A 14,431-nucleotide genomic window follows, 5' to 3' on the forward strand; every position below is an offset into this window, starting at 1 on the left:
TTGTGAATGGTGTCAATTCCTGTGCATGCAAACCAGCGGCTCGCGCTGTGCTTCACAGAGTCGCTTTCCATTTCTCATCCTGCAGAGCGGGGCGCACCTTTTCTTTTTCTCCTGCGCCTCGGTCTCCCCCCGCACTAGCGAGGAAGGAAAGTGCGTGTCGTTGAATGGTGGGGGGGGGGGGAGGGGGGGAAGGGGGGGAAGGGGGGGGGTCTCCTCAGTGCACTAATGTTGAAAGGAAAACTGCAGAAACAACAACAAGAAGAAGAAAAGGAGAAGAGGAGGGGAGAGCAAAAGAGGAGGAAATGTGGTGTGTGTAGAGAGAAAAACAAGTCTCATAAAGCACTTCCAAAATAGGACAAGGCAGGGCACCTTTTACACTCGATCTTCGCAAGGCCTAAATCCAGAGTGACGATGTCAGCGTGCGGATCAAAGAAGACACGCAAAGTCAAATTGTTTTTCGTGAGGATTGAGCCGATGCAGTTGTTGGGATCTTTAGCGCCAATCACCGTTGCCTCATGCGTCTTCATATCGTACACAAACAGCTCATTCTTGCACGCCAGTTGCAGGCCCAGGCCTGTCAAGAACATATCAAAGGTGCTTGAGACGGCCCTTATGGTCATATTACCTACCACAAGGCCACCTGCATAGCTGCCGCAGTAGGTACCGTTTGGCACTCTCTCCGTGACTGACATCATAATCGCGAGTACTGCGGTAAAGGCAGCAACAGCCACTACGGCGCCGATGATGTACTTCACGGTGCGAAGCATCTTTTTCGTGGTGTTCTGTCGTATAGGCTAATCGTTCAGTTTGCTGGGGTATAACGCAACAGAAAGCTGTAAAATTAAAAAAAAAAAACAATGGGGGGAATCAGATGGTATTTCACTGTGTATGGCTCACTGGTGGGTGGGTGGGTGAACCCATGTGGATGACGGCGAATAAAAGAGCGAAGTAAAGGACACAAGCGAAGGATTAGGAAAAAGGATTGCAGGAAAGACTGCGCAGAGCTGCTGTCCGCTGCGACGCTAATAGACGCAAGGCATCCTATGGCTGGTCCGTCCGGCACAGACCAACGTACTTTGCTCCTCTAGTAATATAGGTGAGCATCCAAGGAGGTCATGAATCAGTTGGAAACCCCGCAAAGACGTTGTCACCACAGGGTTTGTAGCTCAGACGCACATGGAGAAGCAATATGGTCTGAGGAATTGATCATCGCCTCTGTATGTATGTATGCATACAGGCCTAGGAAGTTACAAGTTTAGGCGGAGAGTAGTACAGCCAGGCAAAAAAAACACACACAAAAAAAAAATATGTCAATGTGAGATGAGGATACAACTGAGCGCTGCCTAAGCGCTCAGCTATGATGAGAAAGAAAAGGCCAACTTTCATTTCGCATCTCTGTGGTTCGCTTATCGGCCTCAAAACCACAGAATTACGCGGATCACGTTTGCAGCAGCCCTAAGCACGGCGAACCGCACGGCAACGTGCAGCTCAGCCAAGGCGAAGGCTGCCCACAGAAACACAGATTAGCAGCAGCAACAAGCAAATTTACAAAAAGGATAACCCGATCTACCCCCCGCTCCTGCGAAATGGCACTGGAGTAGACCGCAGACGCCAACAGTAGCGTAACGGCTGAAAAAAAGCGAAAGGGAAACCTGGAAGCTGGGTTCAGCCGGCAGGTGCAACTGCGCTTGTCTTGCCGCAAGTATACGCTCAGCAATGATGATGTCCTCCGCTGCACATGGTATTCGTTTAATCGCGTTCAGCTCGTCCTCCAGCATCTTCATCTGTGCGTCATCTGCAACGGTCCTGTTCGCTCTACGCTGAGCTTCCGTGCTGCTGTCCTCCCGCCCCGCGCATCACTCCCGTCCCTGACCACTACACCACATGGGCCTAAAATGTACCACACCCCATGAGCCAAGCCTCTGGGGCCTATGGCAGCGCTGTTCCCTTCCGAGTTCATCGCTTTGGAAGCACTTGGCCAGAGCAAAGCGGCTCTACTGGGGGAAGGGGGGAGGGGGGCGTTGATGCGCTAACGGGCGGTTGAAAGTCACGACAGAAGAAGAGAGAGAGACACATTAGTGTAGAGAGCGGAACGGGGGCACACAAGTGAAGGCAGCGGGCTGCTAAAGCTGGGAAAGGCAGGCAGGGACAAGCCCCCTTCTCCTTGATAGAAACGCGCAGCGACAGGTCAAAGACTTTGCTGTCGGTTGAGCGCGGCATGGGGGAAATTATTCAGAGAGCGAGCCGACCAAGGGAGGAGAAGCGAGCGCCACCCCCTGATAGTCCTTCAAGATCACACGGCGTGGCCTGGGATGAATCGCCGGTCACTCCTCTGCTCTTGGCAGCCGGGACTCCGCCGGGCGGAGGCGGACCGCGCAGCCCCAGGCGCCGTAGGCAGAGGACGCACCGACAACGAGGAGGGCGACACACGCGACCAAACTTTAACCTTCTGCCCGAAGGTCGCCGTCCAGTCCAGCCGCATGTTCGTAGCTGTTGCTCTTGTGCTTTGGGGTAAAGCGAAACTTCTCCTCGACAGGCCCAAGCAGTAGCTCACTAATGCGGATCCAGTCCGTCACGCTATCGCTGGACATGAGCGTCTCCAACTCATTACGGCCTTCGTAGAACGGCGGGCGCTCGTTGATGCGCTGGGGCAGCCGCTCCAGGAGCCCAACCGGCACATAGCGATGAAGAAACGACAGCCACTCGCACAGGAAGCGCCGCGTTGCCATGACACCGCGCTCGTCTGACCCCCAGTGAGCCATTCCGCATCCACAGAACTCTCTCAACATGTCTAGCCGCTCCGAGCTGCTGATGTCCTTCACCTGGCCGCTCTTGATCTCTTCGAACAACCAGGGCTTGATGAGGGCGCCACGACCGATCATGTGTGAGGTAATGTGCGGCTGCCTCCGCCGGTGCTCCAGCACGTCCTCCAGGGACATTATGTCGCCGTTGCCAATCACAGGCAACGAGGAGAGCTGCGCACACTGATCCACATAGTCCCAGTTGGCAAACTTGGTGTAGCGCTGCTTGCGAGAGCGGCCGTGCACCGTCACTGCTGCGGCGCCCCAAGTCGAGTACTGGTGGATTTGCTGATGCAGAGTCGGCATTGCTTCGTCGAAACCAATGCGGCACTTGATTGTCACGGGGCGGCTCTGGTGAATCGCCAAGTTCTCCACGACATCGCGCAGCCGCCCGGTGCGTTCCCAAAGCCCGCAGCCGCAGCCAGACTTCACAAGCTTCTCCACCGGACAGCCACAATTAATGTCGAGGAAGTCGTATGAGAAACCCGACGCCTCCAACACTTGTGCAAAGGTCGCTGCTTCCTGCGGGCGAGAGACGGCCAGTTGGATACCGAAGATGTCCTCGCTCTCGTGCCGGCGCAGCAGCGACCACTCACTCTTCTGCAGTCGACTTAAGTTAAAGACCACCGCCATCTCGCTCAGCGTGACGTCCGCGCCGAAGGATTTGCAGATGCGGCGAAAGGGCAGATTGCCGACCGTGGTCAGTGGCGCCAGTACCAGTTTCTCGGAGAATAAACCGCGTGAGCTTGACTGGCGCGCAATTACCTCGCGCAAGCTCTCCTCTGTGTGTGAGGGGCGAGCCGTCGGCTCATCGCTGTTAAACTTCGTGGCCGCGTCAAGTGCCGGCACTGCTGTTATGGGTGCCTTCTCAGCCGAGGAACTGCGCTCGCGCTTCTGCCCAACTACCAGAAGCTCACCTTCCTCGGCAGCCACCGCTGCTGCTGTCTGCTCAGTTGTCTCCACCGACGTGGTCTCCGCAAGGACAGCGCCGTCCTTGCTGACGAGGCTTCGTTGCTGCTCCTGCTGCTGCTTGGGTTGCCGCTGCTTCGCTTCACGAACGGTCTTCTTGATCTTCTGCAGCGTCGCCCCGAAGAAGAAGTTCTGCTCACCCTCCCACGTGGGGCGCTGCGTGCCCTGTACGAACTCCGAGTGTTCGCGCGCGGCACCCTTGTTCATGCCGCGCGTGCGACCCTCTACATCAAGGATGACGCGCGCCGGGGCTGGACGTAAGTACTCTGCCTTCACCGGACAGACACCCTTATCGGTCGTGATGGGTGGGCGAGAGGTAGACTCCGGGGTGGGCATTACCAGCGCCGGTTGCTCCGGCAACGACACCGCGGCATCCCAGATGGCGGGATGCCCAGATGCCACCGGCATCCCAGAAGCGCCCCCTGGTTCTCTTACTTCGCTCATGGCTCGCTTTGTGCGCGCAGGTGTGGTAGTCGTAGTAATCTCGCGCCTGTGCAAGTGCCTACGGAGCACGTTCCTTTATTTTATGTTCTTCCGCACGTGCTGACAAGCGGGGAGTGTACACCACATCGTTCGGTTGGCGCATGCGTGAGTGCCACGTGTACAGTGAGGAATGTAAACATTAACGAACGCGAGCATTTGAGGCACGGCAGATGAGAGATGAGGGAAAAGACGGAGAGACACCATAGAGGGCCCGAATCACACTTCTGTAGGGGGAAAAGAGGAGAGGCGCAAGAGGTGGAAATAGCGCTCGCTGCTCTCCTCCTCGCGCCAGGTTCGTCGTGGGTACAACTGCATGCACACGGCGCTCACACAAAAACACGACCAGTTCGCCTCATCCAGCACGTATGTGAGAGCATAAGAAGAAATCGAATGAGAGCCAAACTCGCGGGTATCAGAGAGTATGGGCACCTATCCACCTATGTACAGCTGTGTAGCTCCTATCCCCTCTCCCTCTACTGGAGCACGACCGCCGCACCTTCCCCCCCTCCGCTTTCTTTATCCTTCGTTGTGGGTTCGTTGGATTGTCGCATTGCTTTTCTCTGATTTTCGCTTGCATTTCTCGTCTTCGTATCCGCGCGAACATCTCTCGTTCTCCACCTCACGCACTCTTGGCAACAGCTCGACATTTTTTCGCTTCCTCAGAGCCGCCGTGCCCTGCCACCCCACAGCAGTCAAACGCCACAGGGCCACGGCCACGCGGCACGGCAGTGCGCCGACCCAGCCATCGGAGCACGGGCCCCGACCCAAACGCCACCCACCCACCCCGCACCACAGGGCGCCGGTCGCCACCAGGGGCCTCTCATGGAGGGACGCAGGCTCCCCACACCAGCAGGCAGCGGGAGGCGGGCGAGATGGGCTCGAGCCGCGCTGGCACGCTGCCCATCACATGGGTGGTGCAAGCGTGCGCACGGCCGCAGGTCGCTCCGACGCCACGCCGTCCAGGACCGGACCGCCGACATCCACAACGACACACCGCCCTCACTCAGCTCACGTCGTAGGCGCTTGACCTCCCGCTCACCACCCGAGGGGGCTGCGGTGGCTTGGCTTCTCCCCACAGAGAGTGGGGGGGGGCGTGGGCCCGGGGGACACCGCGCACGGGGTTATTCGCAACCATCAGGAGTGCAACTACAGAGTAGAGAGAATGACATCACTAGTGTGGTGCTACGCAACGTTCGCTCAAGGCCATCAACGAAGGATGAGCTGGTGGCCTCCTATCCTCCCCCCTCCATATGTACCAAGGCGGAAGTACGACTTAAATAGGGCGAGCCCCTGCTGGGTCACTGTCAGAGATTATGCTGTCGCAAAGAGGCGGTGTCACCTCCTTCACACTCGTGAATAACCTCACTGGAGCTAGGCGGAGGGGTGGCTGCCCATCTGCATTACGGTCATGCCCATGTCTGCGGGGCCAAACTTCGCCGGTAGGAGATCTGCTAGACGCACCACCTTCGCCTGCTTCGCATCGTACGCGACAAGAACCACCAAGAACTCCCCAAAGTTCTGAGAGAGGTCGGCCACCTCGGCCAGCAGCTGTCGGCACAGCCCGCACGGCGTGCAAAGAGTGTCGGCTGGAGGCGGGTGCGCCACGGTGGCAGCGCCGTAGCTACGACCGTAAACAGCCACAGCGTTGGCATACCGGCGACCCTCCACATTGGCTCGCACAATGGCGCAGCGCTCTGCACAGCAGGATTGCAGCGTGCAGTTCTCGTAGTTACACCCGGCCGTGACGCTGCCGTCGTCGTGGAGAAGGGCAGCGCCAACGGAAAAGTTCGAGTACGGGGAGTAGGAATTCTTGTGCGCCGTGACAGCCGCCACCGCTGCCCGCTGCATCTCTCCCGGCAGTCTTGTAAGAGAGATGAGCTGATTCAGCACCACCGGTGAAGACCACTTAATGGCGGACATTCTCGTTCTCCTTTTATTTCCTACATGAATCTGTGCTGGTCGTTGTGTGTTTTGCTGCTGTCCTCAGCTACGAGCTGGTGTGTGGGTGGGTTGGGGGAGGGGAGGGGAGAGTCTGCCCGCCCGTGCTAATATCGCGCTGAGAGGTCTGCAGAACAGGGCGGCAATAGAAAGAGAGAAGGGAGGTGGAAGCAAGCAGGGGGGAGGACACAAGTAAGTCTCACGCATGTTATAGAGAGAGAAACACAGGAAGATGAGACACACGCTGGCGTGGGCGACTGAAAGCACAGAGAAAGCGAGAGAAGGTACCTACACGCGCACAGCGCCCCGACGCCGCCCGAACCAACAGAGAGTTCGAGAGAAAACACTGCCAGCGCCCAGAATGCGACTTTTCCTCAACTCTTCGTATGTCGATTACACCACGCCTCAAAGTACACGCCACACACACACACACACACACACACACACACACACAGGCGTACAAGTTGAGAGTGTCATGTGAGACAACCGCACCAATCGCTCCTCTTTGCGCCTTTTTTCATGCAGTGTGTAAGCCGACAGAGATGAATGGCGGGGGGAGGAGGGCGCCCAGCCCGCCCACCGTGCGTGGGGTGTCCCCCGGGCCCACGCCCCCCCCCCACTCTCTGTGGGGAGAAGCCAAGCCACCGCAGCCCCCCCGGGTGGTGAGCGGGAGGTCAAGCACCTACGTCGTGGGCTGAGTGAGGGCGGTGTGTTGCTGCGGGTGTCGGCGGTCCGGTCCTGGACGGCGTGGCGTCGGAGCGACCTGCGGCCGTGCGCACGCTTGCACCACCCATGTGATGGGCAGCGTGCCAGCGCGGCTCGAGCCCATCTCGCCCGCCTCCCGCTGCCTGCTGGTGTGTGGAGCCTGCGTCCCTCCATGAGAGGCCCCTGGTGGCGACCGGCGCCCTGTGGTGCGGGGTGGGTGGGTGGCGTTTGGGGCGGGGCCCGTGCTCCGATGGCTGGGTCGGCGCACTGCCGTGCCGCGTGGCCGTGGCCCTGTGGCGTTTGATTGCTGTGGGATGGCAGAGCACGGCGGCGCTGAGGAGGAGAAAAAATGTCGGTTTCTGAGCACGTGCAGGGGTGTTGTGTTGGAACCCCCTCCTCCTCTCCTCCTCGTACACCTGCAGAGATGCAGAGAATGGATGAAAGGCCCTTGTCGGGGAAGAGTAGAAACAGCGAGAGGTAAGGCGAGAAGGAGGAGGCGCGGGCGAGGGGCATGCAGACACAGTGAATGAGTATAACCCGATGAACGAAGTATCGGTACTCAAAGACTAGCAGTACAGCATACGCGCACCTCATGCACACCCTAGTGTAGAGAAGTGATGTAAACAGGAGCATGTCGTCGACGCGTGCGCGAAGAGCTTTTCGTCTTCGTGCCTGCACGAGTTCTTTTCATCAATCCTTCGCCTGTTCCCCGATCTGCGGACTTCCCGAGATTCATTAGATGTTTCTCCTTCCTCTTAGCACTCATATAAAGGGCCAAGGAGAGAAGAACACGTGTCAGGGGCTCTGTGGTCGACTCCGTCCACTGCCGACTGCGTCATGGGTCGACCCCCATGCTCTCCAGCATTGCCCAGTAGGCGTGTATGAACGCCGCAACAAACACCACGAACGTGTACTCGGAGACGACGAACATGGGAATCAACTGCAGATGAGATGCCCAACCACTACCATGGACACTTCCACAATAGCGGTTGTTGCTGCCGCTCCCGCCATCGCGCTGCCCTGGAACGTGCCGTTGCAGCTGCCGAACCGCCGCTGCTTGCCTATACTCCTCCACTGCCGCCGCGCTCGTCAGTACCGCCACTGCCTGGTCCGTCGGCAGCTCCAGCGCGGCCTGTACTTCGTCGGCAGACGCCTGGTTGAGCAGCCGGCAAAAGGACCAGAAGGGCATGCAGTACGACTCCTCCACGGCGAAGTCCAGGTACACCTCCTCCACCGCTCCGATAGTGCACCACCCAGTGGCCTCCAGCTGCACGTAGAACGCCTCCGCATCCATCAGCAGCACACTTACCTGATGCTCCAGTAGAGGCGCTGCAGAGCCACTGTTCGGAGTTGTAGTCGCAGCAGCAGTAGTAGCAGCAGCGCCAGCAGCAGCTGCTGAGGCTAATGACGAGGAGCTGCTACACGCGTTGTCATTACTGAAACTGCCATCTTCCACTTCCCCCTTGCCAGAGATGCCAATCCCGTTCGCGTTTGCACTCGCACCAGCAGGCAAGTCCGCGGCCGTCTCGGCCGCGTCCAAGTGGCCAGAGGACGGAGGTCCGCCGGAAGGCATCGACTGCGTTGTGGGTGCCACCGCTGACTGGCGCGGCCGCGAAGGTTGATGAGCCGGCGAGGTGCCTGTGAAGAGCGGACCACCAGCAGCGGTCCCTCTGTGGCTATCGGGAGAACCACTGCCTATTGGGGGGAGAATTCCGGCATCCGTCGTTGGCGGTGGTGACCGCGGTGACCGCGGTGACCGCGGTGACCGCGTGCCTTCCGGAGAGCCACTACCACCACCACCTAGCGCGACCGGAACGCTAAGTGGCATCGCGCTGCGAGAGTGTGACGACGTATGCGGCAGCGTCTTTACGAAGGCCTTCAACGCCGCGGGGGTGCCGGGGGAATGAGGCAGTCGTGTCGCCGATGCCGCCGTGGGGCCCTCAAAGGAAAGTGAGGTGGGCAGCTGCGGTGCCGACGTCAGGGGCACCACCCCCAGCTCTGGAGTCGCCTTATCCGCATCCGATGACGCTGCAACCACAGCGGCACTTCCGTTCAGGATGCCTGAGATCATCGATGTCTGACGCCCTGATATGCTGCTCTGCGAGACGGACACAACTAAGTCGTCGCCTTCGCCCGGTACGTCGGCGCTAGCGGCCTCGGCGGGGAGAAACGAAGTCGACAAGCGTATCCGAAGTGACTGTTGGGCTACGTACGATGGATGGCGCAGGCGTGTGGTGTTGCCGAGCTTCACCTCAGCAGTGGTCGCCATGCAACGCACGCGACGCTCGAAGAACTGCCGCTCATGCCGACGGTCCCGCTCCTGGTTCTGCACGACCCGCAGCATCCACTCCGCAAAGTGTGTCGCCGCGGCATAGCGAACGCTGTCTGTGACGGGCTGGCTGATAGCCGACCGAGGCGACTCAAACAGCGCGGAGCTCTGCGACGGTGACATATTATCCACATCAGCGTTCATGGCTGCGATGCCGATCGCTCCCGGAAGAGGTACGGGGCCCCCCGCCGGCGTATTCAGAAATGCCTCACGGAAGTGTAAAAGCATGAAGGATGACACGCTCTGATTCGGGCGCCTCTGAGCACGCTGGTGCAGCGACAAGGTATCGCCGCCGACGGCGCCTGACGATGAAATAGGCCGTCGGTGTGTGCGCATAGAGCTGCCAGCGCCTGCGCTGCGCCTATGGCCAGGACGCGGCTGCGCTGTGGCTGCGGTTGCGGCTCTCTCAGACTCAATGCATTCAGCGACGTGAAGGCAGCGATGCCAGCAGTGAAGCGCCGCATACGTTTGCAATACCTCTGCGAGCTGATCTGGCAGGACATCCCGACCAACCGTCTTGATACCCCAGTCCATGAAGAAGCTTATATCGGTGGAGTTAATGCGGCCATCGTGGTCGTTGTCCAGCATGTACAGCAGCGAGACGCGGTAGAGGCTCACCCACAGCGGATCTGGCAGGTATCGCAGCACGTCACGCAGCTCATCAAGCGTGTAGTACTCCGGGGTCAGCGATACCAGCGGCCCGAAGGACTCGGGCGGTGGCGGAAGGTGCACATCTGGGGAGCGAGTTACTGGCAAAGATGAGCCAGCCGACTCTGCGCCACACCGTGACTGTGCGGCGGTTGCGGCTGAGCCATTTGTGCAGGACGAAAGTGACGCACGACTATAGCCACACGCGCAGAGAAGCTCGTCCTCGTCTGCCTGCTCCTCCTCCTTCAGTCTCAGTAAGGCTCGCTGCACCGAAGATTCAGCGTAGGAAGCGGCTTGGCCCATTTCAGGCGTGGGTAGATGCACCAGTTGGGTGAAAGAAGATGGCAGCGTGCGACTGCAGATGCGGCTGGCTTTGGCGTAAGGCGACAAGAGGGTGAGGGAAGCAGAACAGGTATTCGCGTCAGTCACCGTAGACCCCGCTTGCAATACGTTGGCTTACCGTTTACCTCGCTAGCTCGCTCTTTAGCTATAATCATCAACGAAACTGGATCGATGCTGCCGTGACAGCAAAAAAGTGGAGTGCCCCCTAACTAGCACCTCCTCGCCGCTTCCTGTGATGCACACGGCTAGAAGGAGGGAGTGAGGAGGCGGGTCAGGAGAGGAGGAAAGTGACACCGGTGTAGTTGCTTTACGTATGTTGCGCTTCTTCTGTTCTTCAGCTTCGTTTTTTTTTCTTCTCCTGCGCCGTTGCTTGGGGAGATTGTCCTAGTAACTGGCAGCCGTGTAATGCACCTGCGTAAGTGTGGTCATGCGTGAGTGCAGATGTGAGAAAGAGGAGGGAGGATGGGGCAGAACGTGAAGCAACGGCATGACGGGGCGCATGGCGGATGAGGGAGCCAGATCATCTCCCCCTCCCCCCCCCCCTATTCCAAATATATAGATAGATAGTAATAACGCGGCGTTGCACGTTCAGCAACGGTGCGCGACACTGACTGATGGTGTTCAACTCGCTCTTCATTGTAGAAAGCAGTACCACAGGCCGCATGAGGGAGTAAAGTTAAGGACAGAATAGGCACTGTACTGGAGTACACGCACTGCATGTACTCAAGTAGAGAGCAGCTTATGCGCGTCGACACAACGGCGGCACTAATCAGAGAGGGTGAAGGGTGGCACACCGCCGCAAAACGAAGGTGGCATGGGGGAGGCGTTGTCCAGTTTCTTTTCTGCTAAAGGCAGTGGATACAAGAAAGCAAACGCACGCGCCAGTCGATGCGCACAGGTGGAAGAGGAAGAAGTGGTTGAAGGGGGAGAGCGTCAGCAACGAGTGCACGAGCACAAAGGTACAAGTAACACTCAGAGAAAGAGAGAAAGCGCGCAAGAGAGGCAATGAGAGGGGCGACAAAAAAAAACTACTCAGAAATGGTGCGCAGCTGCACCAGCGAAAGAGATCAGCCGAAGATGCGAATACACGACTCATGCCAACCAACTCAGTGTGCGCCCCCCCTTCCCTTCCCTTTCATTTACCTCCACTTGTGCTTGAGTACCGCCAATATGACAATAACGATGATGCACACCACAATGGTGATTACAAAGAAGATGATCAGCCGGTCACGAGCCATGCGGCGCATAAAACTCTTCAACTCCACGCTCACAAGCTCGAGTTCGGAGCGCATCTCGTCCAGCTCAGCATTGGTCCGCTTGATCTGCTCCGTCTGCACCAGTAGCGTCGTGGCAGCCTCGTTGCCAAGCGTTTCGGTTTCGTTCAGCAGCTTCTCCGAGTGTCCAAGAGACTGCAGGATTCGGTGCTGCACCTCGCTGATGCGCGCTGCCGTCTGGTGAGCCTCGGTACGGTTCGACGTCGCCGAGTCGTCCCCTCTGTCGGGGTCATCATTGCCGCCCTCATGCGGTGACCACAGTATACCGGCGCCGCCCTCCACAGCCCTAAAGTGTATACTCGAGGAACCAGTACTGTGCTGGCCTTGAGCTAACGACACGGCTGCGGCAGTGCGCTTGGCGGCGTTCTCTTTTCTCTGTTGCGCCCAGCTGCGCAGCGACGCAATCCTCCTTGCATGCTCGCTGGCGTGTGCTTCATACACGTCGCGCTCCGCATCATCCAACAGGCGTATCTCCACTCGAAGATGTTGCAAGAGTCGACTCAGGCGCCGTAGAATGTCTTGCGCTTTAGCGAATGCCGCCGCACGCGCAGAGGAAGAGCTAACGTCACCTCGTCCTCCACCTCCACCACTGCTGCTGCCAACGCCGGCGGCGGTCTGCTGATGCGGTACGTCCATGTCAAGGAGGAGTGCCTCCACCTGTTGCTCGAGGTCGAGCAGCTCTTCATGATGCAGAGCTGCGTCCATCGTGGCGTAGCGGTGGTGCACCTGGAAAGGTCTGTGTATGCGAGTACAGGTAATGACGGTGGCCCCGACAGTGATACAGTGCACCTCTGTGCCTTCATGTCGCGCATGCAGTCGGTCGTGTGGCGTCATCGCGGGAGCGGGTGAAGGGGGGGGGGGCGGGGGGCGTAACGTGCGAAACGAAAACGAGAGACAGACGAAGAGAAAGAGGGAGAGGAGACAGTGAAGGGGAGGGGGGAGGGGAAGGGCCATACACCACCCGGGCATCGGCGAACTCGCGTTGAGGAAGGAGGAAGGCACCCACCTAAGGAGAATGTCGACTCATCACCGAGCTGAGAGAGCAAAGAAAAACAGGAATACGAAAAACTGAAACTCGACGCGCGCGGGGTGGACGAAGGAGTGGAGGGAGGAACCAGCAAGCAGGTCGGGGAGCGAGATGTGTCTGCATGTGAAGCTCACCGGTCTATGCGCACGCCACACACACACACACACTTTTGTTTCCGTCCTGTTTTGCATGTGCGTCCCTCCCTTCCGCCCCCGAACTGGCCGGTCGCCTCATCTCTGAGAGGTGACTTCCTTAATCGGTGCTGCTGCTGCTGCTCGCTTTTCTTTTAAGGGGGGGCGTGTGTAGTAGTTGGTCGTTAGGTCGACGCTTTCATCCTTCGCATGCACCATCACGGTGGACGGTGCCTTCGAACGAAAGTTGAGGCGTTGAGTCCATCAAAACCGAAAAGACGCCTTGATGGGAGAGAGACAGTCAGAGAGAGAGAGAGGATGAGGGCAGTATCACAACAAAGAACGTGAATAAGTCAAAACAAATCTGAAGAAGCGAAAGAAAAGAGGGCGACCAAAGGGCAGTATTGGGGCACGAAATAGAGGAAAGGGGAAGTGAAGGGGGAGGGGAGGGGGCAGGGGGTGGTGGGATCTTCGGTGAGTCGCAATACTGGTGCGTTGAGAGAGAGAGAAACAAGAACGGAGAGAGGGGGAGAGGGATACGCGCGTGCAGGTCAAAGTGTGCGTATGTTCCCCCATCTATGTGAACACTTATACCTGTTCGTATTTCTGCGTAAAGCTGTCCCGGTTACCCGATGAGAAACTGACAGGGTGGCACCTCAGGCACACCCACGATCACATGCGAGCCTATACGTACACAGAGAGAGATGCGTGTTGGCCCACCAACATTTAAGAAAGAGAGAGCAGGAGAACGAGGAAGAGGCTAAGCGCGGACACTCAAATGCACGGACGCCCTCGACTGAAGTTGCCAGCCTTCACCAGACACAGCTATCACCCATCTCCCTCCAGATTCTTCCCCTCTATTTCCGTCACTTCACCGTATACCCTCCCCCTAAAGCAAGAGGGAGAGAGGGCAATGCGAGAGGGCCCCCTCCCCCAACAAGCACACAAAGCGAGAGAAATCGATAGACATGAAAAAGAGAGGTGCTGTGCTCCACGGGAAAAAGGGGAAAAATAACACACAGAGCAACAGAGAACAAAAAGCGAGGGAGGGAGGGGGTGGAGAAGAGAAAGAGAGCAAAGCGCAGAAACACCCTGGGCAAGATAACACAGTACGCTGTGGGAGAGAAGCGGGGGAGAGAGAGAGAGACACAAGTTGAATATACGGACGGAAAAAAAGAGAGCATTGACGACGCCCAACAGCAATGGACGAACGCACTCTCGCGGGTTGAATCATGAAGAGAGCTCTGCGTGTATCCGTGGGTACGTGCGAATATACGTCAGCAGGGGAATAGACGGCCCTCATAACAGCTCGTTCCTCCACCTGCATGGGAGAAGAGAGGACGCCATAGCAGAAGCACCGAGACGCCAAAGAAGCGTACAACCGCTGAAAAGGGAGGGAGGGGGAAGAGGGGGAAGAGGGGGAAGAGGGGGGAAGAAGTGAGCGAAAACACCCAACAACAACCCATACGTACGTCTATATCATAATATATATATATATATATATGTGTATATATACTATACTATATTATATACATACACACATACATGTCCACCTACGTGCGTGGGTGGGGATGAGGTGTATGCCGAGGGTGTACGGGTCTCCGGTGTCCCCCACCTCGAAACAATGGCCTCAAAGGATGCCGACACCCGAATAGCTGTCATAGGCTGAGCATTGCCAGTCGAGGGAGCACAAGCGACTAGGACACCCATATCGACACACCGACACACAAAGGCCTGAAGGCAGGCGCTACGCAACACAGGCAAACCACCATCACCCACCCACC

At 57.9% G+C, this 14,431-nt stretch overlaps 5 protein-coding genes across 5 annotated transcripts, besides 2 other annotated features; all 5 read right to left on the minus strand.

Moving 5' to 3' along the window:
- Window positions 1–332: 332 nt before the first annotated feature.
- On the minus strand, window positions 333–767 carry LPMP_170300 (hypothetical protein; the record flags this gene model as incomplete). Its single annotated transcript, XM_010699419.1, has 1 exon — window positions 333–767. The coding sequence occupies one exon, from the start codon at window positions 765–767 to the stop codon at window positions 333–335; it is 435 nt and encodes a 144-aa protein (XP_010697721.1).
- A 1,674-nt stretch (window positions 768–2,441) lies between these two features.
- On the minus strand, window positions 2,442–4,214 carry LPMP_170310 (tRNA-dihydrouridine synthase, putative; the record flags this gene model as incomplete). Its single annotated transcript, XM_010699420.1, has 1 exon — window positions 2,442–4,214. The coding sequence occupies one exon, from the start codon at window positions 4,212–4,214 to the stop codon at window positions 2,442–2,444; it is 1,773 nt and encodes a 590-aa protein (XP_010697722.1).
- Window positions 4,215–4,911: 697 nt separating this feature from the next.
- Window positions 4,912–5,374: a repeat region.
- A 250-nt stretch (window positions 5,375–5,624) lies between these two features.
- LPMP_170320 (cytidine deaminase-like protein) lies at window positions 5,625–6,173 on the minus strand (the record flags this gene model as incomplete). Its single annotated transcript, XM_010699421.1, has 1 exon — window positions 5,625–6,173. One exon carries the CDS (start codon window positions 6,171–6,173, stop codon window positions 5,625–5,627), a length of 549 nt encoding a protein of 182 aa, XP_010697723.1.
- Window positions 6,174–6,770: 597 nt separating this feature from the next.
- Window positions 6,771–7,234: a repeat region.
- Window positions 7,235–7,731: 497 nt separating this feature from the next.
- LPMP_170330 (hypothetical protein) lies at window positions 7,732–10,176 on the minus strand (the record flags this gene model as incomplete). The annotated part of the gene is made up of 1 exon (XM_010699422.1): window positions 7,732–10,176. One exon carries the CDS (start codon window positions 10,174–10,176, stop codon window positions 7,732–7,734), a length of 2,445 nt encoding a protein of 814 aa, XP_010697724.1.
- A 1,178-nt stretch (window positions 10,177–11,354) lies between these two features.
- LPMP_170340 (Qa-SNARE protein, putative) lies at window positions 11,355–12,443 on the minus strand (the record flags this gene model as incomplete). The annotated part of the gene is made up of 1 exon (XM_010699423.1): window positions 11,355–12,443. The coding sequence occupies one exon, from the start codon at window positions 12,441–12,443 to the stop codon at window positions 11,355–11,357; it is 1,089 nt and encodes a 362-aa protein (XP_010697725.1).
- Between the last annotated feature and the right edge of the window lie 1,988 nt (window positions 12,444–14,431).

This window comes from Leishmania panamensis (assembly GCF_000755165.1).
Source record: "Leishmania panamensis strain MHOM/PA/94/PSC-1 chromosome 17 sequence".
Lineage (NCBI taxonomy): Eukaryota > Euglenozoa > Kinetoplastea > Trypanosomatida > Trypanosomatidae > Leishmania > Leishmania panamensis.